Source organism: Lontra canadensis, unplaced genomic scaffold, assembly GCF_010015895.1.
Source record: "Lontra canadensis isolate GAN:19392208 unplaced genomic scaffold, GSC_riverotter_1.0 scaffold3, whole genome shotgun sequence".
Lineage (NCBI taxonomy): Eukaryota > Metazoa > Chordata > Mammalia > Carnivora > Mustelidae > Lontra > Lontra canadensis.
In genome coordinates this window covers 29754703-29777872 of record NW_022630997.1, presented here as the reverse complement: position 1 = coordinate 29777872, position 23170 = coordinate 29754703, and the positions used below count along the sequence as shown (strand labels likewise).

Genomic DNA, 23170 nt, shown 5'->3' with positions numbered 1-23170 from the left:
GGCCTGGCATGCTTGGCCTCCAGCCTCAGGAACACAGAAGCAGGCTGCTGGTTGCCACGAGCATCCTGGAGCCTCGCCGGGACTTCAGCACCTTTCTTCCAACCCAGGCCAGGAGTTCCATCCAGTTCCACTCAGCTGGCTCTTACACATGGCCTCCCAGACCCACACCAACCGCAGTCTGCTTCCTTAGCCCCTTCTGTCATTCCCATGAAGCCTCTCATCCCAGGCAGACTACCCAGCTCCTAGTTCCCCACCTGGGCCAGGGATCTGCTGCCTCTGGGCCATTCCTCAACCTGGTCCTGTCTTCTCCTCTTGCTTCCCATGTTACGTCCTCCTGAGCCCCCTATACCTGGCTTGGCTGTGTGCCCCATGGGGGCTGTTCTCAGCTGCCAAAGATGACCACACCATTTACTTAATGATGTTAATGGTGCACTGTTGGGTGCCAAGCACCCTCCGTCCTAAGAGCTTCTCAACTATGAATCCTCTGGCCCATACCTTCTTGCCAGTCCCCGCTCTGTGCTGTCTGTGCCCCATGAAGTGTTCTGCCCCTAGCACATGACACAGCATCTGGCATGAAGAAGGCATCAACACAAGTTGCCAAATGAATGGTGGTGATAGGTTGTACTGCAGGGGTGCCTCACACTTCTGGCCAGAGCTTGAAAGCTTCCATCAAGAGACGGGGCTCACACTGGGGCCACAGTCCTGCAGACTGGCCCTCAAAGACCAACAACAAAGCGGCAAGCCTATAGGGGAAGGGGCCTATGGGGCAGAGCTATAGGGGAAGGCGCCCAGTAACTGGCCACTGACTTGGAGGTGACACTGGCTGTGGCATGAATGCGCTGCAGCTACAGCTCCAGGAACCAGGTGCTACTATCATCTCCATGTGATGAATGAGGAACCAGAGACCCTGAAGACTTGATAATGGATCTAAAACCCAAGGGAGGCAGAATGTGGCAGGGCCAGGACCAGAGCCATGCCACTTGCACTGGGAGCCTGTGTCACCCTGCAAACTCGAATCCCAGGGAGTTAGGAGAATGATGCCACAAACCACAAGGTCAAGGGCTGAAGGGGCTTGGGCTGTGGTGGGTGGACGATGAGATCCAAGCCTGGTTCTAGGTACAAGCTTCCAGGCAAAGGCAGAAGCAGTTTGAATGATCAAAGAATCGGAGTTTGAATGATGACTGAGGGCCCTGTTTGCTGACTACGGACAATGCTGCCTGGGGTGACGCGTTGGGTCGACACTCTACAGAGGACATCTTGCTCTGCATGGGTCCGGTGGGGAAGGGATAATCATCATGGAGTTTGGGATTTTTCTGGTGGCCTCACTTAGTCAATGGATAAAGTCGGAGTTATGAAGCAAAAGTGCAAAGACTTGCTCTAATCACAAGTCCTCTTGGAAAGTCAATGACTTCTGTCTTTCTGTCCACTCACCTAAACATCACAGACACCCCCACATACAATATGACCTTAGTCTTGTCAGTTCTCCCAAGCTCCTGCTAAGCTCCACTGTTTCTTTACATTAAATCTGTTGTACCAGCTAGCTTGAAAACCACTCCAGGGAAGGGACAAAATCTTCTATTTTGTACGTGGTTGGCCTTGGCTGTTATGAGTAGCTTGGTTAGGAGCTGACTTCCAGATGGATGCCCAAAATTGAGAGTTTCATATGCCCCCTGCTCACCCTGGCTCCTTTCCTGACACCAGTCTGGCCCCAGTCTGCCATCACTGGGCAGCAGGCAGGGGACAGAGCAGGGCAGAGAATCAGCAAGCAGGACCAGTCACACAGAGGGACAGTCTGTCCCCTGTCCCCTTCACACACAGATCTCTTTCCTGGGTCTCCCACTGGTGACCATCGCTCTCCACGTAACGCATGCAGTGTAAAAACTTTATATGAGCACAAGATGAAACTTCAATGGGGAAAGGAGAAAGATCACAGATCAGGAAAAGCAGATGGAAAAAGTCAGAGAGCCAGAGAGAGAGAAACACAAAGAGACTCGGTCACACAGGGACACACAGAGGTGGGCCACAGGACCTCAGACCACAGGAGCTCAGACCACAAGGCTCATAAGGAAAGAGGAGAAAGAATTTGAAGTGTCAAAAACCGGCCAAGTCCTGCCCTCCCTGACAGCACTGGGCCCCAGCACTCAGCAGGCAGCCCAGCTTCCCTCCGTCATCAGCCTGGCTCACAAGTGACACTGTCCTCCACGCTTGGCTCTTTCTGCCCTTCCCTGACAGGGACTCGAGGGCTGGGGTTCAGCTCAGCTGTCACTCCTCACCCCCACCGCGCACTGACACGCCACTCTCTGCGTTCCATTTTGTATTGGCCCCAAGCCCTGAGGCTGCCCCTAATCCTTGTCCCCAAACAGGCTCCTGGGGCTTAGGGCTCCCCTACCAGTTTCGAGGTCAGGGACTGAATTAGCCGCAGGCAGACAAAACGGGCGGTGGACACATTGGTCCCAGTAATTCCTGCGAGCCAGCCAGATGGCCACTCGGCGGCAGCCTTTCCCTCCTTGGGGAGGGAACTCCCTCCTTGCAGCCTTCCCCCTGCTCTCCGCATCTCTGCCCTGAGCTCTAACAAGGCCCTGGGTGAAGATCCATCGTAAGCACGCTAGCCCAGCCGACCCCAGCCCCGCCTCCTGCCAGGGTCTTGAACTGGAGTAGTCCCTCCTGGGCCATAGACCCCTGCGAGGCCCCAGTGCTTGTTTCCCCTGCTTCTGCAAACTAGCTGGAGGATGGATGGCCTTAGCGGCACAGCCAGAGACCTCCAGCATCTAGACCTGTGGGAGCCCCAGGAGGAAGTCTCAGGGCATGTTCTTTGCTGGATTTCTCTGGGTTCTCTTGCAAACAGGAGGAGGAAGCTGAGCATCCAGAGGACAGACTCTCCAACGCAGGAGAGAGTCCAGGGGGCCTTGGCGGGGGCTGACTGTACCAAGGTTGGTCTCCCTGGGGGGCATGGAAGGACTGTGTGGATTGGTTCACCAAGCAGTATAGCAGGCACAGCGCTGGCCAAATCTGACTTGACCATCAGCACTCCTCAGGCCGCCCACACTGAACCAGGCACTGGGGACAGGAGGAGAGGCCCCAGAGCCCAACCCTGGTTGCTGTCTGGCACAGAGAGCAGAGGCCTGTTCTTAGATGAGTCTCCGCCCTCCTAGTCTTCCTGTGCCCCCGGGAGATCCCACAAAGTCACACACCTGAGGCTATACCTGTCAAGGGATGGTGCCCTTTCCTCGGGTGCACAGAGGCACTATGGCTCTGAGTCTAGAGTCCTTGCTACCTCTTCGTGCCCCCTCTGAACATTCTGCTGCCCAAGGATACTCTTCCACCCCTCCCTGCCGAAATAGCCAGTCTCCAGCTCTCCTCTCTGCAGACCCTCCCGCCCCAGTCACCTAGAGCCTCGCCTGCTTCTGCCAGTGATTTCCAAACAGAAAGGAGCTTCCTGCAAGAGTAAATGGTCCTGAGGCCTTGAGGCTGGCTGGGTCCCCTCGCCTGGGACATGAGAGGACAACCTGCAGGGGAAGGCAGCAATGGGGTTGCTCTCTGAGACTGAGCTGAGGGTACAGCATGGCCTTGCCCCATCTCAGTTGGAACCTGACCCACAGAGAGGCCATCCCTGATGTCCAGACCGACTGTGCTGCTCGTAACACCTGTTGGGCCCATCCCCGATGGGGGCTGGAAGTCTTCACCACCCTTATTTGGGCAGAATTAGACTATGTGGTTCCAGTTGTGGGGTAGTGGGCGTGCGAGCCCTCAGATGTCGTTCTATAAGTATCTGAACTATAAATAAGGAGAAGCTGCCCTAAGTGTTTGTCAACTGATGCCCCATCATCTTCATCTTGGAACTTAAATATTGCAGAGTGGCTCCTAACTTTAGATCTCATGGATTCTAATGTTCCCACCCAGAGGAAGGGGCTTCGAGTGTCTAGACAGGCATCCGTCCTCTCTTAATGTTGTCGGGAAGTGCCTGCCATGCACTCTGGACAGGGAATCTGAGAGCAACCCAAGTCCCCTGTCCCCCATAAAGGAGCTCATGGAGTGACAAGGGAGACAGAAGGAAAAATCAGAGCATCATGGGTGATGTCCCGCACCTTCCTGCAAACTTCCATCTTCACTAGGTAGAAGTCTGAAGGGGAACCTGTAGGATGGAGACTTGCTGTGTGGTCCACACCCTTCCCCTGACCCAGAAATCCTTCTGCTTTCCTTCAGTGAACTACCTCCATGTGATTCCCCCAGGGCTGGCTCCAGGGCGAATACATGAACACCTGATTAATTAGCATATTCCAGCTTCCTGTCAGCAGTGATTGGTTGAGGGGTGGGGCAGGTGATCCAATTCAGGCCAGTAAGACTCAACTCTGAGACTTTGAGGAAAATATGAAGAAACAGTGGTGTCTTCTGGAATTGGTAACAGTGGGCAGAGGAAGGTCCACAGGATGGAGAGAATCTGCTGGGACTGAAGCCCCCACAGAAGAGGGTCAAGTCGAGACCAGGTCTTAAAGATAGATGTTAAGCGCCTGAATCCAGCTATGCCTGAAACACCTCTTCTTGACTTGCCGGTCACCTTAGTAAGGAAACACTTTCTTTAGTTTAATCTGATCTGAGCGGAGTCACTGTCATCTGCAGTCAGAAAAGTCCTGAGGACTTGGGTGGCAGGTCCTTCACAAAGCATCTCCAGAAATCAGGCTCGCGAGGCAGGGAGGGGAGCAGAGAATGCTGGCTGGGAACAAGCTGCTCACAGCACAGTCACTGATAAACCCAAGTAGGACCTGCCGGCTAAGCAGCTGTTGCTCCTCTGCCTGGCGCATGCCGCCAGCCGATGCAATGCCTGCCTTGTTCCCGTGGAAAGTTCTTACTTATCCTTCAAGTCTTAGCACAAAGCTGCCTCTTCTGAAAGTCCCCTTTCTCTGTGTCTGTTCAGGCTCACCCTTGCCATCTTGTCACACCTCTGCCCCTGCTCTATGTACGCTGTCCCGCAGGTCATTCTCTAGCACAAAGGACATGTTTCAGAAAAAGCAGCTTGTCTCCAAGGCCAGGATGAGAGGTGAGACTCCTTAGAACTCAATTTCTCTTCCTGTGAGATGCAGAGAGAAGCAGGAAGGGAGGAACATGGAACTAACTGGGAAGTGACCCCAAAACTACTGAGCATGAATCCAGAAATGGCTTCAAGCGATGAGACTGAGTACCCAGTACTAAGTGATAATGCAGGCTCCGGAGGGAAGTAAAGTGAAGCCAAGGAGAAACAAGGGACCATTGCTCTTGTAACTCTGAGACGGGAAACTCTTGTGGCACACCCTCAGAGCACATGTGGCACACCCATGGCACACGTGTGCCTGCCACTGCTGTGGATGCCTCTGTCTCCCCTCGTCCCCTGTCTCCCCAGGTCAAGCACAGTGCAGCAAGCATCCCTCTTCAGTCCTCTCCTGGGCTGGCCTGGGTGACGGAGCACTCTGGCTCCCAGGGGCTGCTGGGTATGCGCTGGGGTCTCGAGCCTTCCCCTGACACCGCTGTGACTTGAAGAAACCTCAGGCTCCCTGTCCGCAAGCCCAGGAAGCTCCCGAAACTGCTCTTGCTCCATCCCACCTTCTGGTCTTGTTGGCCAGACTGCAGTGGCCGGCTCCAGGGAAATAGGCCTCACTGCTCCTCTCCCAGGGTGGTGGTGTTCCCCCTTCCCAGGAAAGCTCCTAGACTCCAGGGCAGAGCCCACACCTGCTGGAGCCGTGCACGTTCTAGACATAGAAAGTAAAAGGAAAACTGAGGAGCAAGGACAGCAGCACAAAGATGGCTCAGAGGGGCCTCTGTCCACAGACAGAGGGCACACTAGGTCAGACCACCTGCTCAGCAAACCCAGCTCAGCACCCCCGGCCTGGCCAGTCATGTGCCCTGACGCCCGACCCTGCCCACTGAGCAGGGAATTCCTTGCACAGGGTCCCAGTCGTACATGGAAGTGTGCATCCAGCAGCCATCTGGGAGGACCGAGGGGTGCCTCCCCCAGCCTGGGGGAGTCAGAGAAAGGCCCCTGGAGTAAGCATTATTTAAATTAAAAACAAAAGGACAAGTAGGACCTAGTGAAGGTGGGAGGCTGAGCAATGGGGCCAGGCAGGGCCGGTGTCTAAGCAGAGGAAGAGGCACCAGCAAAGGCCAAGAGGCAGAGGGAGAGCAAGGGCTTAGGAATAAAAAAGGCAACTCGGTGAGTCAGAGCAGCGAAGGGGGCACTGGTAAACTGAGGCTTTCAGGGTTTTCCAGAGGATGAGGACGGGACAGCTAGCCAGGACCCAGCTGCCCTGAGCAAGATCTAGAGTCTGGAGGCCACCAAGAAGAAAGAGAGGCTAACCCAAGGCTCCCAAACACGCAGGAAAATGCCTCCAGTTTCCAGAAATAACCTCATAATTAAGAGGAAAATAATACTGGTGGGTCACCAGACAGTACCAAAACTTGTGCCCACTTTGTTTTGCCTTAGCAATCTTTGCTAATTAATTCTTAAAGATTCACACACTGGGATTAAAACACTCAGCTACAGAAGCTAAACTGATCGATACCCTTCCAGACTAATGGAGGGGCTGGAGGCAGGGAGCCGGCTTTGGCCCAAGGTAGACCCAAGGGCACTCCACAAATGGGGAGCTGTCCCAGAGGGGCAGGACCCTCCCAAGGCATCCCAGACCCATGCTGGACAGCAGGAAGTGACATCAAACCCTGTCACAACTAGCAGGGATGCTGCTGAAACCTTGAGGAAGCGAGAGATGCTGGAAGCCAGGGGGAGCGTGAGGCTGCTTTGGTGGCGTGCATGGTGGTGTCTGGGGAGGGCAGGACTGGAGAACCCACCATACGGATGCCCGGCTAACCCTATACACACCTTGTTGAGGGCGCTGGTCCCTCTTTGAATGTCTTCAGTGGGGCATGAGTGCTTCATATGACTGACTCCATGGTGAGTAGAAAGGAATGACACTCAGAATCGGAGCTTCTGAATCTCCAGTCTGCCACTGCTCTGCCAGTGGCCTGAGGCCGGACAGGACGGGACTGGCAGCTCAGTGGCCTGAGCAACAGCTGACTCGCAACGGGGCTGACCACAGGAAGCCTCCTTATCGCACACAGAATGCTGTGACGATCCCCTGAAGTTGTGCGGCATAGACCGAGGTGCAGGAGGGAAGTCTCCACAGGCCCTCAACCACCCCCTTGAGATGGTGTCCTCCCCTTTCCTGGAGGCCACGGGAGATGTGGGGAGCACAGCATGCCAGGAAGCAGCCCTGGGCAGGAACTCAGGTGGGAAAGATTATCCTCCCTGTCAGCAGAAGTCACAGAGCTGGACAGAAACCTCCAGAAGGCTGTGTGAGGCCAGGTGTGGGGACAGCTCACCCACTCCATCCCGGGGCTTCAGCCCAGGGAAGGCCCGTTTGCAAGAGTGCCTTTGCAGAGAGAGCAAGGGCGGCTGGAAGCAGCGCAGAATAACTAATTAATGATGGTAAAGTATTGTGGAAGGGGAAAGCGCTGCATAACCGCTAAGTGGTGGGGTTATTATTATTCATGCAATATTCATACTGTGCTCTTCAGCCTCGGAGAAGCTCCGTTCCGCAGCCCTCAGGGACCAGCTGAGGCAAGCATGTGCCCAGGGGGCGGGGCTGTGGGATGACAGCTGGCCTGGCCCGCAGGGAAAGGCTCAAGACACTGCAGCGGAAACAGCAACACCCAGCCAACACGAGAGCCCCCGGGGCCTTGGCGACACCACTCCACCTGCCTCCATCTACCAGGACCGAAGTTCTCCGAGCCCTACTGTGCGCCAGAGTCTGTGCTGGGTGTTTCTTGGTCAAGGCAGCTCCTGACATCTGCAGAGTCCAGAGCATACCATAGTCTAAATATTTAAAAGTCAGAGATCCGTTCACACGTGGCCCAGCCCACTTGCCGCTCAGGGCCCTGCAGCCCACCCCCCAGGAGTCATCTTTCTGAGGGGGAAGCTTAGCCCTCCTAAGGGCCCAAAGGCTGGCTGGTCTGTTGGGCAGGAAGTGGGTCCTGGCCTGGGCCTCTTGGAATGCCAGGATGCTGCGGGATTCAGGACAGGTCAGTCTTCCCACCCCGCCTTCTCCCCAATGCCTCAATTTCCCCCCTGGACTTCTGGCCAGCACTGAGGTATGCCTCCCAAACTAGTTTGCCAAGTGGAGGAAAGAAGTGAATTTTTCTGGTCCTCTGCCAAGGAATGCCCGTTGGTCATGGAAATAAAAGCAGTCCCTCTCTTACTGTCTAGATCCCAGGCCCCCACAAGGCTGGTTTCCTCCCTGGACACACCCCCCTCACTTTCAGCAGCCTGGTGGACACACACAAGCCCCTCTCCTTTATGAGTGCATGCTGACCCAGTTCCTGAACTTGGGAAATCCTTTATGACAAGACTGGAAAGAAAAAAAATCTTCGCTTTGCATATATATGTGTGAATGTGTGTCCCCCAGAGTAGGGACAGGGCCCTTTCTCCTGGGTCCTTGACCCTCATCTCTCCAGGAAGCTCCAGCAGGTGAGGGGTCATCTCGGGGTCACACCCCTGAATAGGGGAGTCCTGGGGTTGGAACCTGGGTTAGCCTGGCTCTAGGAAAGGGTCTCACGCTGGAACCTGGGCTGGACAGTGGCTCCAAGTGGACCACAGTTTCTCCCTTGTCACGTGTGGCTTAGTAAGGACTCCCTGGCAGCTTGGGAGGGTCTCTGTTCTTAGTGCCCCGAGGTCAGCTCAGGGACCCTCTCTGAATATCTCCGGAGCCTTCCCTGGGTCAGCCCCATCCAATGTTGTTTTCTGTGGGGTTGAGCATGGGCCAGCCACAAGCTATGACAGACACCAACACCTCAGCCAGAGCCTCCGACCTCAGACCACAAGCTACTTCCAATGGGGAAGCAAGTACGAGATGTGCAATGGGGCCTGCAAACCAGCAGACCCTGCTGGTGTGGCCCTGGACAGACCTTGCCTATCTGCTCTCTCCCAGAAGGTTTGCCTCCAGCCAACCCAACTGCTACACTACAGCTGGCAAGCTCTTCCTGCAAGGCTGTGGCAAATGCCCTCCAGGAGAAAGCTCTCCCCTTCCTCCCCGTGACTCACCAAGCCCTCCTCCTCCCCTGGCCCGTACTCGCCTGTCAGCCTCACTCAGTATTCCCCTCTGAGCCAGCCTACCTCCTGCCTGGGCCCTGGCAGGGGCTGTCCTCTCTTCTTAGAACTCCTTCTTTCCCATCCCAACCAGATTCGTTTCTGCACAGAGTTCCTGCAGACTGGCTCCTGGAAGCTGGGGTTGTACTCTAGGCACTAATCAACACACGGACAAGTGCTGTTGCTGGCCATTTGCTGGGCGGTGACCTGGCGAGACCAGATCCTTGCACCAACAAAAGTGATAGCCCAGAGGGGGAACAAGATCCCAAAAAAGCAACCATGAAGACAGGTATACTGTTAGGATTGTGAGGAGCTCTGTGAGAAGAGTATCTCCCAGGATCCTGGGGAGGAAAAGCATGAACCCCATACAGAGCAGACGATATGTGAGGAGAAGCCTTCACAGCTGGACAGGAACTTGACAGCTATTCCATAGGCCTGGACAGCAGAAACACGGGGTGGTGCATGTGATGGGGCTGGTCTGTTGTCACCCTAAACACTTTGGTCTATCCTGGTAGCCATGGAAAACTGTTAAAGGATTTTAGCCACACGGGGGCGCAATTAACTCTCACTCAATAAGACTCTTCCTCCAGGAAGCCCTCCTGGACACCCAAGCTTGCATCAGGAGCCTTTTCTCTGTCTCCCTCCATTTTCCTTTATCTTAGTACCTAAGACACCACATTGCAACTGTCCTTCCTATAGGCTGTCAACTCCTTCAGATCAGGGCTTGAATCTGTGTCACAACAGAGTCTGATAAAAATCAACATTCGCTTACCGAAAGCAAAAGCTCCCATATCTATGTGTCCCAGTATTGTAGGGTGGCCCAAGAGCCTAGCTCCAGGCCCTTCCCCTCTTCCCCTGGGCAGCAACTCCTTGACAATACGACCCAAAGGTTTGCATAGGTTTCTGAGGGGATGCAGGCGGGTTCCAGGCAGAAATTCGCCAGCTGCTCATCTGTTTTGTTCAGATGAGCAGGAGAGAGCAAGCCCGTTCATCTCACTGAGAACCATTAGCCCGTTATTTAATGGAATCAAATTTAATAAAAGGAGCAGTTCAGGCAATTCTGGAGGATAAATGAGGGTCTGGATGTGACAGAGATGCTTACAGTGACTTTAAAGAGGAAGCACAAGTGGTTAACGTGGAAGTGAGTGAAAAACTCTGCTGATCTGTGTGACAGCCACGCTGACTCCTGTCCAGTGTTCAAGGACCACCGGGAATTCCCAGCAGGTGTTTTGCGGAGGTCCACATTGTCCTTACCTGAGGGCATTTTCTTCCCTCAGGATCCCCCAGGATCAGTGCTGTGTGTCTGAGAGATGTTAAGGAGCCCAGAATCCCCTCCCCAAAGAGCTTCCTCCAAATCGCCCACCCATCAGGTTCTTAAAAACTCGTCTCAGACCTCCATTTCTGGAAAGATAGAACAGGCTTACCTTTCCCTATTCTTCTCACTAAATAAAGCTTAAAACCTAAAAATAGCTTAGACAAAAACAAATAAACAAACATAAGAAGATCCTGAAAGATGGAGAGAAGAAGGCAGACTTGCTGAGGACCTTGGGGGCCCCACAGGAGGCAGCATGTGGCCTGTGGTCAAAGTGTGGCTGTCACAGCTCATAAAAATATAAGTCAACAAAACAGACTTTCTTTCTCCTCTAAGATTTCTAAATTCTGTTTGACTGTTTAGGCTAAGAAATAACATGTCTAAAGTAGTTCCCAATATATGTAGAGGAAATATTTAAGAGAGGAAAGGGACATAGAGACACAATTTCCAGTTTTCACTTGAACTGTTAAAATGTTGATAGCAGTAGATGATGATACATTATGCATATATAATGGAATACCTACCGTACCAGTCCAATGGTAGGAATACCTACCATTCCAGTGGTTCAGCAACCACTGAAAAGGCAATGAAAAGAAATATGTTCAAAAACACTACAGACTAATCAAATGGAATTCTATAAAAGAATGTTCCAGTAACACACAGGAAGGTAGGAAAAAGAGAAACGAAAAACAGAGAACAAGGAGAAATCATAATATAAAGGGGTGGACTGAAAGCTCCAACATATCAAGAGCTACATTAAGTGTAAATTGCCTATATCTGCTAATTAAAAAACAGGTTTGCAAAGCTTATTTAAAAAATGATTGAACCATATGCTGTCCACAAGAAACTCACCCTAAATATGATATAGGTACGTAGAAAGTAAAAGAATGAAAAAAGAAATCCATGCAGACATTAACAAAAAGAAAGAGGAGTGGCTATATTTATATCAGAGACATTTTAGAGCATAGAAAATTATTAGGGCCAAAGATATTACATGACATTGTATTACATTACATAATGATAAAAGAGCCAATCCACCAAACAGACACACTAATCCTAAATCTCTATAATCAAACACAGCTGTAAAATCTGTGAAGCAGAAACCAATAACACTGAAAGGGAAAATAGACAGATGCCCAGCTATAGTTAAAGGCTTCAATAGCCCTCTCTCAACAACTGATAAAACAACTAGACAGAAAATCAGCCATGATAGAAAAAAATTCAACCATATTATCAAGCAAAAGGACCCAACGCCAGCAGGATATGCGTTCTCTTCAAGCACTTCTATAAGATATATCAAGGTATCTAGACTACATTCTGCATCAAACATCAACAAAATTAAAATAATTTCACTCATACAAAGTGAAATCACAATGGGCTCAACTAGAAATCAACAATAGAAAGATAACCAGAAACTTTCCAAACACTTGGAAACTAACAATACTTCCACAAAATTCATGGGTCAAAGAGGAATTCTCAATGGAAATTAAAATATTTATTAACTAAATAAAAATGCAAACACACATATTAATATTTGTGGGGCATAGCTAAGATGGTGCTGAGAGGGCAATTTTTAGTACTAAATGCTTACATTAGGAAAGAGGTAAAGTCTTCAAACCAATAATCTAATATCTCACTTGAAGAAATCAGAAGAACATCAAAATAAAGCCAGAACACACAGAAGGAAGTAAATAATAAAGACAAAATCAGAAATCAATGAAGTTGAAAACAGAAAAAAATAATAAAATGGTTTATTTATTAACATTTAATAAATGGTTAATAAAAAGAAACAAAAAATCCAATACTTCGAAAAGATCAATCAGATAAACCTCTATTGAGACTGACAAGGGAAAAAAGAGAGATGACACCAATATCAGAAGTGAAACAGGAACATCACTATAGATGCTATAGACATCAAAAGGGTAATAAGGGAATACTATGAACAGCCCTACACATAAAAACCTGGTGACTTACGGACAACTGGGTGACACAGTTGGTCAAGCAACCAACTCTTGGTTTCAGCTCAGGTCATGATCTCAGGGACTTGAGATTGAACCCCATCATGGGCTCCACACTCAGTAGGGAGCCTGCTTGAGATTCCCTCTCCATCCCCATCTGCCCCTCCTCCCCATGTGTACACTTTCAATCTCTCTTTCATAAATAAATGAATCTTTGGAAAAAAAAAAAAAAGAAAAACCTGGCGACTTAGATAAAATGGGCCAATTCCTCAAAAAGTACTAACTGTCACAACTCATCCGATATGAAATACTTTGAAGCCCTATAACTATTAAGGAAACTGAACTCATAATCTACAAACCCCAAAAAAGAAATCCACAGGCCGAGACAGTTTCAGGGGAGAATTCTAGCAAATGTTTAAAGAATAATTAACACCAATTATGCAAAACCCCATCCAGAAAATAGAAGAAAAGGGAAAGCTTCCTAATTCATTTTACGAAGCCAACATTACCATGACATTAGGACCAGAGAAAAAAAGGTGCAAAAAAGGACAACTACAAACTAGTGTTCATCATGAATACAAACTCAAAAACTCTTACCAAATGCTATCAAATAGAATTCAGAAAAATAAAAGAATTATACATCAAGACCAAATGGAGTCTAGTCAAGGATGCAAGTCTGGTTTGGTATTCAAAAATATATCACTGCAATCCACCACATTAACAAATAACAGAAGAATAAAATCACATGATCATATCGAGTGATGCAGAATTCTAAACCCATGTATGACCAAAATTCTCAGAAAACTAGGAAAAGAGGGAAACATCATCAACTTATTAAGAATCTACAAAAAATCCTACAGCTAACATCACACTTAATCGTAAGAAACAAGGTGTTTTCCCACTAAGAACAAAAATAAGGCAAAGCTATTTGCCATTGTCCTACCTGTTGAACATAGTACTGGAAGCTCCTGCCAGTCCAATGAGACAAGAAAAGGAAATTAAAACAACATACCATTCAGAAAGGGGAAAATACAACCATTTGCAGTTCATGGTCCACATAGAAAATCCCAAGGAATCTAAAAAATAATCCCTAAAATTAGTAAGTGAATTCATTAAGGTGGCAGAATAGAAGATTGACATACATAAATCATTTATACTTCTATATATTAATAGTTACGCACAGAAAGAGAAATTTAAATACAATTTATTATCACCCCCACAAAAAATACTTAGATATAAACCTAATAATACATGTACAGATGTCACATATTAAAAATTCCACAATGGTGATGAGAGAAATAAAAAAGAATCTTAATAAATGGAGATACAAACCAAGTTCATGGAAAACTCAGCTAATAAAGATGTCAAACCACCGCAAACTGATTTCTAGATTTAATGTAATTCCCATCAAAATCCTTGCAAGATTTTTTTATTGATATAGATAAGATTATTCTAAAATTTACATGGAAAGATAAAGGAAATAGAATTGCTAAAAACCTTTTTTTTTTTTTTTTTTTTTTTTAGAAAATGAAGAATAAAGTAGGAGGGATCATTCTAACATCTTGAAATTTACATACCTACAGAAATCAAAACTGCTTGGTATTGGCAGAGGGACAGATCAATGGAAAAGAAAAGATGACCCAGAAATAGTCCATACAAGAATGACCAATTGATTTTGGACAATGGAGCAAAAACAACTCAAAAGAGGAAGAATAGTTTTTTCCACCAGTGGTGCTGGAGTGATTGGATATCTATAAGTAGCAACAACAACAACAATAAAGTATGCTGAGCTAAATTCACAAATGAACTCCAAGTGGATTATAGAATCAAATGTAAAAGATAAAACTGTACAACTTGGTGAAAGGTAAAATAGAAATGGGGTGATTTAAAAGGGAAACCAGGAGGTCATTAAGGTCATTAAGGAGATGGACCTTATTCACACCCTCACTGGATAGACCCATGAACTTCTGAACTGGGTCAAACTGCAAATATTTCAAAGACTCAGCCAGAACACCTATGACTTGTTAAGAGAAGTTAAGTAAAGGCTTAATGATAGTCTTAGCAACCAATTATATTCAATCAAGATTACTTTTCTGTTGCTAACACCAATCAAAATTCTTTGTAAACAATATTCAAGCATTCCCTTTGTCTTTAGAAACCCTTGACTTCTGTTCCCTAGAGGGGAGAGGAGGTGCACTATTTGTGTTGTGTTGTTAAATCTTCTGTGTTCCTGAATTACACTTCCCCCAATCAATGATTTTTGTTTTTGTTTTAGTTCTGCTTTTTTTTTTTTTTTTTTTTTTTTGGTTGACAGCTTTTAGGAGAAAACATAAGATTAAGGGAGGAGCAAGATGGCAGAAGAGTAGGAGAAAACATTAGATAAAATCTTGGAGACCTAGGGCATGAGTAGTGAAAATGTCTCAGATGTGCTATCAAAAGCATGATCCATAAGGGAAAAAAATATCAGTAAACTAGACTTAATTAAAATTAAGTACTTTTGTTCTATGAAAAACCCTGTGAGGAGGATGAAAAGACCAGATAGAGACTGGGAGAAAATATTTTCAGATCACGTATTTGACAAAGGACTCATATTCAGAATATATTAAGAACTCTTAAAATTCAATAGTAAAGGAAAAAGCAAGCAAACCAATTAGAAAACTGGCAAAAGTCATGAAGAGAATGCTGGCTTGACCAGGACATTTCTCCTCACCTTCCCGGGGTCCTCCCTTTTTCCTTTATGTTCCACTGACTTTCCAAGTGACCCTGCTGTATTGTTTTCTTTTGTTACATTTGTGATAAATTGTTGCATGGGAAAAGAAAACTAACATGTCAAGAATTCTTTCTTCCTGGAATCCACTCACTGCCTGATTGTGAACCATTGTCTTGGCAGGAATCTGAAACAGGGGAAAAGCTGTCAGGAAAGATTTTTACAAAGATCTCAGGGACTAAGAGCCAAGGAATAAAGTGATGACTTTGACTTGTAAGATAAAAACGAATTTAATTCTCTTTACCCCAGCCTCTGCCATCTTTTCATTATAAATTAAGGGGGGGGGTGGCGGGAAGCCTCTGTTCTCTTCAATAACTCTGGCTCTTTCAGTGAAGAATGTTTTAGGCACTGGAACATAATTAAAGTGATATTGTATTTCTTTTATTATCATGATTATAATAATACATAGATTTCAGCGAGTCCTTTCCAACAGAATTAAAACGGAGACAGATGGTTGACATTTTGGTTGGAATTAAGAGTCCATAGGAATATTTTATCTGGCAGCCTTTTAAAAAGGAAGGTACAAACCTCTAAGAAAATGCCTAGATATCTCACCAGATATTTTCAATAGCTATTCTTAGAGCCATATTTTAGCAAAATTTAGCAATATTGATCAGTTGGTAGTTAAGTGGCAAATAATTTATTTAGAATTGTGACAACCGTAACCCACAATCTGTGGAGGCCGAGAAAAATCAAGGCCATCACACCTCAGGTTTAACCTTAGCATAAGTACAGCCATCTTAGCTCCGGCAGCCATCTCAGACCCCTGTGCCCAAGGGCTGAACTTTCCCCCACCCTGCTTTAGTAACCCCCACCCTGCTTTGGTTCCAGGAAGCCCCACCCTGCTTTAGTAACAGGAACCCATAAATACCCCTGCCTTAACTAAGCTCGGGGTCCAAGTCCCTACTCTGCTGTGTCGGTTATACTTGGGCCCAAGCTTAAGCTTGTCAAATAAACCCTCGAGTGATTGCATCAGTGCTTGGCTCCTTGGTGGTCTCTCAGACATGAAAACTCCAGCACAACACATCAGCTATAAGTATTTTATCATCATGTCAAGAGAACATGAGCCTTTCTTAGACAGGTATCTTCTGCTTCCAAACGTGAAGCCCTTAGAAGGACCCAAGAGCGGATATACGTTGTCTAGTACAGAAAGGATAACTGGAATCACTAGAATATCAGGCAAACTCCAAGATGTGGAGTGTTCTATGGAAGAAAAGGAGATGGGGTGCCTGAGTGGCTCAGTGGGTTAAAGCCTCTACCCTCAGCTCAGGTCATGATCTCAGGGTCCTGGGATCGAGTTCCGCATCAGGCTCTCTGCTCAGCAGGAAGCCTGCTTCCCCCTCTCTCTGCCTGCCTCTCTGCCTATTTGTGATCTCTCTCTCTGTGTCAAATAAATAAATAAAATCTTTAAGAAAAAAAAAAAAGGAAAGCAAGAAAAGGAGATGGAAGCTTCTAAAACACCAATGTCATAAAAGACAAAGGCTGAGGAGATGTTTCAGGTAAAGAAGGTTAAAGAAACAAGGTTACCAAATGCCACATCGGCCCCTCCACTGTCTCCTTTGCTCAGGTCAGTGAAGGCTGCAAAGGGCATTGGTGGGCCCAGTGAAAATACTGAACTGCGATAGATTATGTGAAAGTATTTTGACAATGTTAACTTTCCTGATGTTGCTAACTGTGCTGTGGTTATACAAGAGATTGTCTCCATTCTTAAGAAATACACACTAATGTATTTAGGGTTAAAAAAAATGATATATACAACTTACTCTCAAATGGCTCTGAAAAAAAGACATCTCTCTCTTACTATATAGAACTACGTATATTTATATCCTCATTTGTTTGGTATAAACATATTTCTCCAGAGAAGTAACATAAGATAATGCAAATGATGGAATCTGATTAAGAAATCAGCAAATCATACAGGTTTCTTTGTATTATTTTTCTTGCCAATTTTTCTTTAAGTTTGAAACTATCTTGAAATACAAGACTGAGAGAACCGTTTCAAAAGTCATGTCCGTTTTCCGTGATGACACGACTTTCTATTCTCAGCTGGGAGGCAGTTTGGTATTAGAGCTCCAAGTACGGCTTTTCAGCATCCAACTGTTTGCATTTGAATCCAGCATTTCCACTCACCAGCTATGTGACCTCTGATAAGCTACTTGATCATTCTGGGCCTCAGTTTCTTCATCTGTGAAATGGGCATGAGAAGAACATCTGCTTTGTGGCTGGTTTATCAGAAACAAATGAGATCTACGTAGGAGTGCTGGGCGAGACACCATGCTCGGAATGAGCTCTCAGGAAGTGGGCTTTGATGATGCTTTCAAGGAAAATAATCTACGAGAGAGAGAGGGTGTAGTAAGAGCCAAGATTAGTTTAATGTCAAAGCAAAAGAAGAGGGAGGAGGAGTAGAAGAAGGAGAAGAGGAAGAAGAAGGAGGAGGAGGAGAGGGAGGAGGTAGGGGAAAAGGGAGGAAGGGGAGAGGGAAGGAAAAGGGAAAGGGAAGGGGAGTGGGGGGAGGAAGAGGGGGAGGAGAAGAAGTAAGTGAGGAAAAAGAACAGAGAGGAGGAGAAAGTATCTTACATACAAGTTACCAAGATTCATAAGCTACAGTGAATACAGCAGTGTGACATGACAACACAGAGAGACACAAACACTGGCACAGAATAGGAATCCCATTAATAGTTCAAATATGCATTAAATGGGTATAAAATAGAAGAAGCACTGCAAAGCAGGGGAGAAAGGAAAGATTGTGAAATAAATGATATGAAGATAATTGATGTTTCATATAGAAAAAACCCTAAAATTAGATCCTTTGTTTAGGCCATACACAAATATAAATTCCAAATAAATTAAAGTCGCAACATGGAAAATGCAACCACTCTAATTAAAAAAAAGAAAAAAGTTTCTTAGACAAGGGAGAAAAACCAGACACAGCAAAAGTCTAAGAATAATAAATGTGATTGTATCCCATTTACAGACTTCTTCAGAGCAAAGGATGCCACAAAGATAAAAGATAAGCAACATATGTAGATAGGATATTGACAATACATGACAGAGCCAAGTAATTAATATCCAGAAAAATATATATAAAGGACCAATAGGACCACAGGAAATGTACAGAAAAAGACACCTGGCTGTCTGATAAAGAAAGGGAAAATAGTTAATCTCACTAGTCATCAGGAACATGCAACCTAAAAACTTGGAGATAATATTTTACAACTCTGATTGGCAAAAAATGAGAAGTCTGACACTACTGAACCTGTAGGGGGACAGAAAGATCCGGATCTTGCTAATGGAGAGCAATTTGGCAATATCCAATGAGGGGAGAATTGTCCATACCCGTGACTTGTGACGTCTTCAAGATTGTCTCCCAGAAAACAGCCGCGCATGGCTTCTAGAAGATGGGACTGAGAAGGTTCATTACAGCATCAACGAACACTCAACAAGTAAGAAACAACCTAAACTCTCTCAGTTACCAGAAGGTACAACTAAATTATGATGTAGTGTTTCAACAGACCTATTTAGGGCAGTTGAAACGAATACCATTGATCTATGTGATCAGCGCGGGGAGCTAAGTAAGGCAGCATGTTGAGTGTGCTGTAGTGACATTCGTGTCACATGTTGAACCCCTAGAAAGCAACACAGGAAGGAAGCTCAGTCAAAGCAGGGGTGCTGTTTCTTCCGGAGAAGAGAGGAAACAAAACAGGGGAGGGGAGCCCCAAGCTAATGTGTTAACTCCATTTCTGACATTCTCTTTCTTTGATGGATATGTTGATTTATCTATCTACTTACGAATCTGTCTAAAAAAAAAACAGCCAAATTTTAAAATGTATTAATTCAAGATGTTGGGTCCATGTTTGTTACATTGATGTCAAGGTTTTTTTGTTTTTTTTTAAGATTTTATTTATTTATTTGACAGAGAGAGACAGCGAGAGAGGGAACACAGGCAGGGGGAGTGGGAGAGGGAGAAGCAGGCTTCCCACGGAGCAGAGAGCCCGATGCGAGACTCCATCCCAGGACCCCGAGATCATGACCTGAGACGAAGGCAGCGGCTTAACCCACTGAGCCACCGAGGCGCCCCTGATGTCAGTCTTAAAATAGTTTTAGAATATTGGAAAACTGAATTTCCCAAAACTGTCCAACTACTTTGTGTTGTGGGAAATAGTGTCTCATGCAAGCCAGGATGTTACTGGAGTCACTAGGGAGAGATGTCTCTCTTCCTCCCATGTCCCCAAAAGCCCTCGTGCACAGCTCTCACATATGCCCTGGGATGACTGGCCTGGTCCCCTGCCCTGTGTTAGTAGGTATCACTAGATAATCCCCCAGGTCGCTTCTACCAGTTTGTAAAGGAAAAGCTTAATTAATTCTTACAACTTTCAAACAGGCTATCATGCTATTTTTTGGTGCGTAGAAATTTATTTTGTATTAAGAATATATATGATCCTTATGAAAAATGTCAATACAAAGAAACCAAAAGATGCCTTGTAATCCTATTTCCTAGAAAGGGTAAAAGGAAACTTTTCATGACTCGCTGTATTTCCTTCCAGTCAAGTTTTGGATAGGCAAGCAAACATATGGAAAATGTAATTCTGTACCTATAACTCCGTAAGTTTGTCACCTCCCCTCTATCCATGTCAGTTCTGAGAATGTTTTTCATGTAAACATTTTGGATATCATTGGAAAAGTTTGATTATAACTGATTTAGCCAGATTCTGACAGAAAATCATTTGTTTTCTGGTTTCTACTGGAGTCAACAGTGCTAAATAACATCCTATTAAATGTTCAGGGGAATTTTTTATCCTATTACTTCATCAGGATAAGTTTCCGAAGGTGGAATTTCTGGGTAAAAGGTTGTGAACAGCTTACACTTTGCTACATGTTGTCCAATTATGTCCTGAGAAGATTGGGTCAATCAGTGTTCTAATTATCCAAATAGTGAGTGCCTGCCTCCTGTCAGATCCTGGCCATGTGCTTTAAACATGGCTGCAGACTGAGTTCTCTCAACAGCCCTGTGAGGTTCGTACAGTCATTATCCCCAAGTTACAGATGAGAAAACTTAGCACAGACAGGATGGACAACGTGCCCTAGCTCTCAGGGCTGGTAAAGAGCTAAGAGGATTAACATTCGTTTCTTTAGAGGGAGACACAGTCTCTGAAACACTGTTTCTGCCAATGGTATCTGAAAACACTAACTGGCTGTGATACCTTAGCCAACTAATTAAAACTTTATCCTTAACATGCGGATAATGGTGGGACCTACTTCATGAAGTTGTTGTAGGCGCCCAATGAGCTAATGTGTTTAAGGGAATAGGCAGCAGGTCGAATGCACTAAAAAATGTTACGTTACTCTTTCTTTTATTATCTGGGACCTTGAGCATTTTCAAGGCTTATCGCTTATTCGTAATTTTTCGGAAAACTGCCTACTTGTATCATGGGCACATTTTTTTTCAGGGGATTTCTTAAATTTCACTTCCTTCCCCACACCCACCCCCCAGGACAGACGTGGGGAAGGAAGATGTACAGACTGGTCTGTACATCTACACTGGTCGAAAGCAGAAACAGGTTAAGATGCCTGCCACCGTTTGCCAAGTCACCAAGCACACTTTGCGTTTTCTGCCCTGCACACACGTCTTTCTTGCTTGCTGGTTCTAACCACCCGCATGGCCACTTCCACTCATTACACATGGCCATTTCCACATGTAAACTGCTAGATGCCGAGGCTCTCTGCCTCCCACGCTAACTCCCAGAAAGCCAAGGTCTTTGTTCACTCCGGGCTGGATGTGGGCTTCAGGCAGGAGTCCTGCCCCTGAGAATTAACATTGCCCATGTCCCGGATCTAGGCTGCTGCTTTCTCAGATAGAAGGTTAGATCTGGAGATAGACTGCCTGCCTTTGAGTCTTGACCCAGGGCAAGTTCTGAGAAACAGCCTCTTTGTGCAGATGCCTTTTTAAGAAATAACAATTAATGTCGAAGCAGATTTTGCAAAGTGCATGGCTCATTCATCTCTGTTTATCTCTGTCTACACATATTATTCTAACCATCATTCTGGGCCTCAATCTTTATGTCTCTCTATTTTTCCTCTCTAATACTCTGGTCTTCTATTTCTCCCTCTACATCCGGCCTTACTTTTCTATCAGTCTCCACCTTTCCCCCTTCTTCCTTCTGTTGATGTATAGAATTAAAGATGACTTTTTAAAAGTCTGGATACTTCTGGGTGACTAAGAACCTCCTTCATTCCATAATAAGACTCATTCACCATGAACTATGGAGAAGCACCTACATATTCTCATTTTATATAATTATTTTGGTTTGACCTAATTAAATTGAACTTAATTTTCAAACAATCCTAGAAGACATGCATTATTATCCCCCTTATCTCTTATTGGTTCATAAACTGAGAGAGGGTCTAAGAAGCTTGCAGCAGTTTGTCAGCAATGAGGCCACAATTTAAAGCCAGATTTTTCCAGGTCCCAAGCCCAAAGCTCTTTCTACCACATGACCCTTTCCTGCTCTCCTCTGACACAGAAGCATTTGTAAGTTGTAGCTGGAATGAAACAGACAAAAATCGTTGCTCAGTTTCCTGTCTCAAAATGAGAAAAGCCGTCTATCTCAAGGGACACATCTGTGCGTGAGAGACTGAGTCCCAGTGGGCTAATGCTCCCCCAGTTTCCCACTCACTGAGGGACCCTGGCCACAGAAGAGTCCCACCCACACCATTTCTGCATTCCTCACTTACCCAGGAGGAGGAGGAGGGCTCTCAGCATGCTGGCCTCCAAGCCCATGCCAGCTCTATGCTCCTGGCTCCTCTCTGAACAGGCACCGAGCGCTGTATGACCCAAAGCTGCAAGGGACAGGAGCCAAGCTCCACGTGACAGACAAGGAGGAAGCTGCCTCCACGCCAGGAGGCTGCTTAGTTCCTCTCCGCTCCATCAAAGGGCAGGGCTGAGAGAAGCACTTGTTGTCCTGGCCCTGCCATCTGTGGAAGGGAGCTATCCCACAAGAAAGGCTCCTTGAGGCTTTCCAGGGTACTGGTTATCACCCCATCTATCTCCTATAACCTACCCCCACCCACCACACACACACAGCACGGGAACAGAAGTGCCCCTGGGTGCAGATTCTTGCCCAAAGACCCAGGCTGATGAGTCTCAGAGGCGGTTGTGGGCAAAGCAAATATGGATGTCCAGGTCATGCAACGCCCATGGCCACCAGCCCACAATGCACCGCAGTCACTATGGTTTGTGCCATGGACGTCTCTCAGTCTGGGAGGCTGACTCTCTTCTCAGAATAACATTTTAAATGTCCAAAATAAAGTAGCCAGGATCCTAAAAGAAACCAGTTATATTGGGGTCCCTGGGTGGCTCAGTCAGTTAAGCGCCTGTCTTCAACTCAGGTCATGGTCCCAGAGTCTTGGGATCGAGTCCTGCATGGGTCCGGGGGGGGGGGGGGTCCCTGCTCAGCGGGGAGTCTGCTTGTCCTTCTGCCCCTCAACCTGCTCCTGCTCTCTCTTTCTCTCAATAAATAAATAAATAAAATCTTAAAAAAAAAAGAAAGAAACCGGTTATATTGAAATACAGTTATCAAAAATAGTTAGAACGCACACTTATGATATAGAAATAGATGTGCTTTCTCTCTATGCAGCAAACAGCAAGATTTAGCAGAGGGGCAGTAAGTCCACAATCTTGACATCATGACAAACGTTAACAATATTTAGAGATCTGTACCAGCTGGAAGGTGGACGAAAAAACCTGCAGTTGCTACTAGCCATAAAATCACCCATGTGGTAACATCACCGTGGTTTCTTGGTTACCCTCACGTTGAAAAGACGTGTTAAGTCTCCAGTAGAGGTTAGAGGACAAGGATGTGATTTTTTCTCATCCACATTCCCAGACCCCACATTAAGCCCCTCAGGCTGGAAGACCCTTGGTTCTCAACAGGCTCAAACCAACAGATTTGGGGCCGTGGGTTTCCATCCTTCTCCTTGAAACCTGCCTGACTGTTGAGCCACCAACTCAAATGTGTAAGAAATCTCAC

General features: G+C 46.4%; 1 protein-coding gene across 5 annotated transcripts in view; it reads right to left on the bottom strand.

Moving 5' to 3' along the window:
* Positions 1-22006, bottom strand: part of TMEM273 (transmembrane protein 273) — a 34627-nt gene extending 12621 nt beyond the window's left edge. For 2 of the 5 annotated variants that reach the window (XM_032837813.1, XM_032837787.1), the window contains exon 1: positions 21876-22006. In XM_032837813.1, coding sequence (XP_032693704.1) covers positions 21876-21921 — 46 coding nt within the window. In that variant the 5' untranslated portion in view covers positions 21922-22006. Of the gene's footprint in view, positions 1-9878; positions 9976-17273; positions 17475-18479; positions 18709-21875 lie in introns of those variants that run through there. The other 3 variants (XM_032837800.1, XM_032837793.1, XM_032837806.1) reach the window with 3 other exon arrangements.
* Between the last annotated feature and the right edge of the window lie 1164 nt (positions 22007-23170).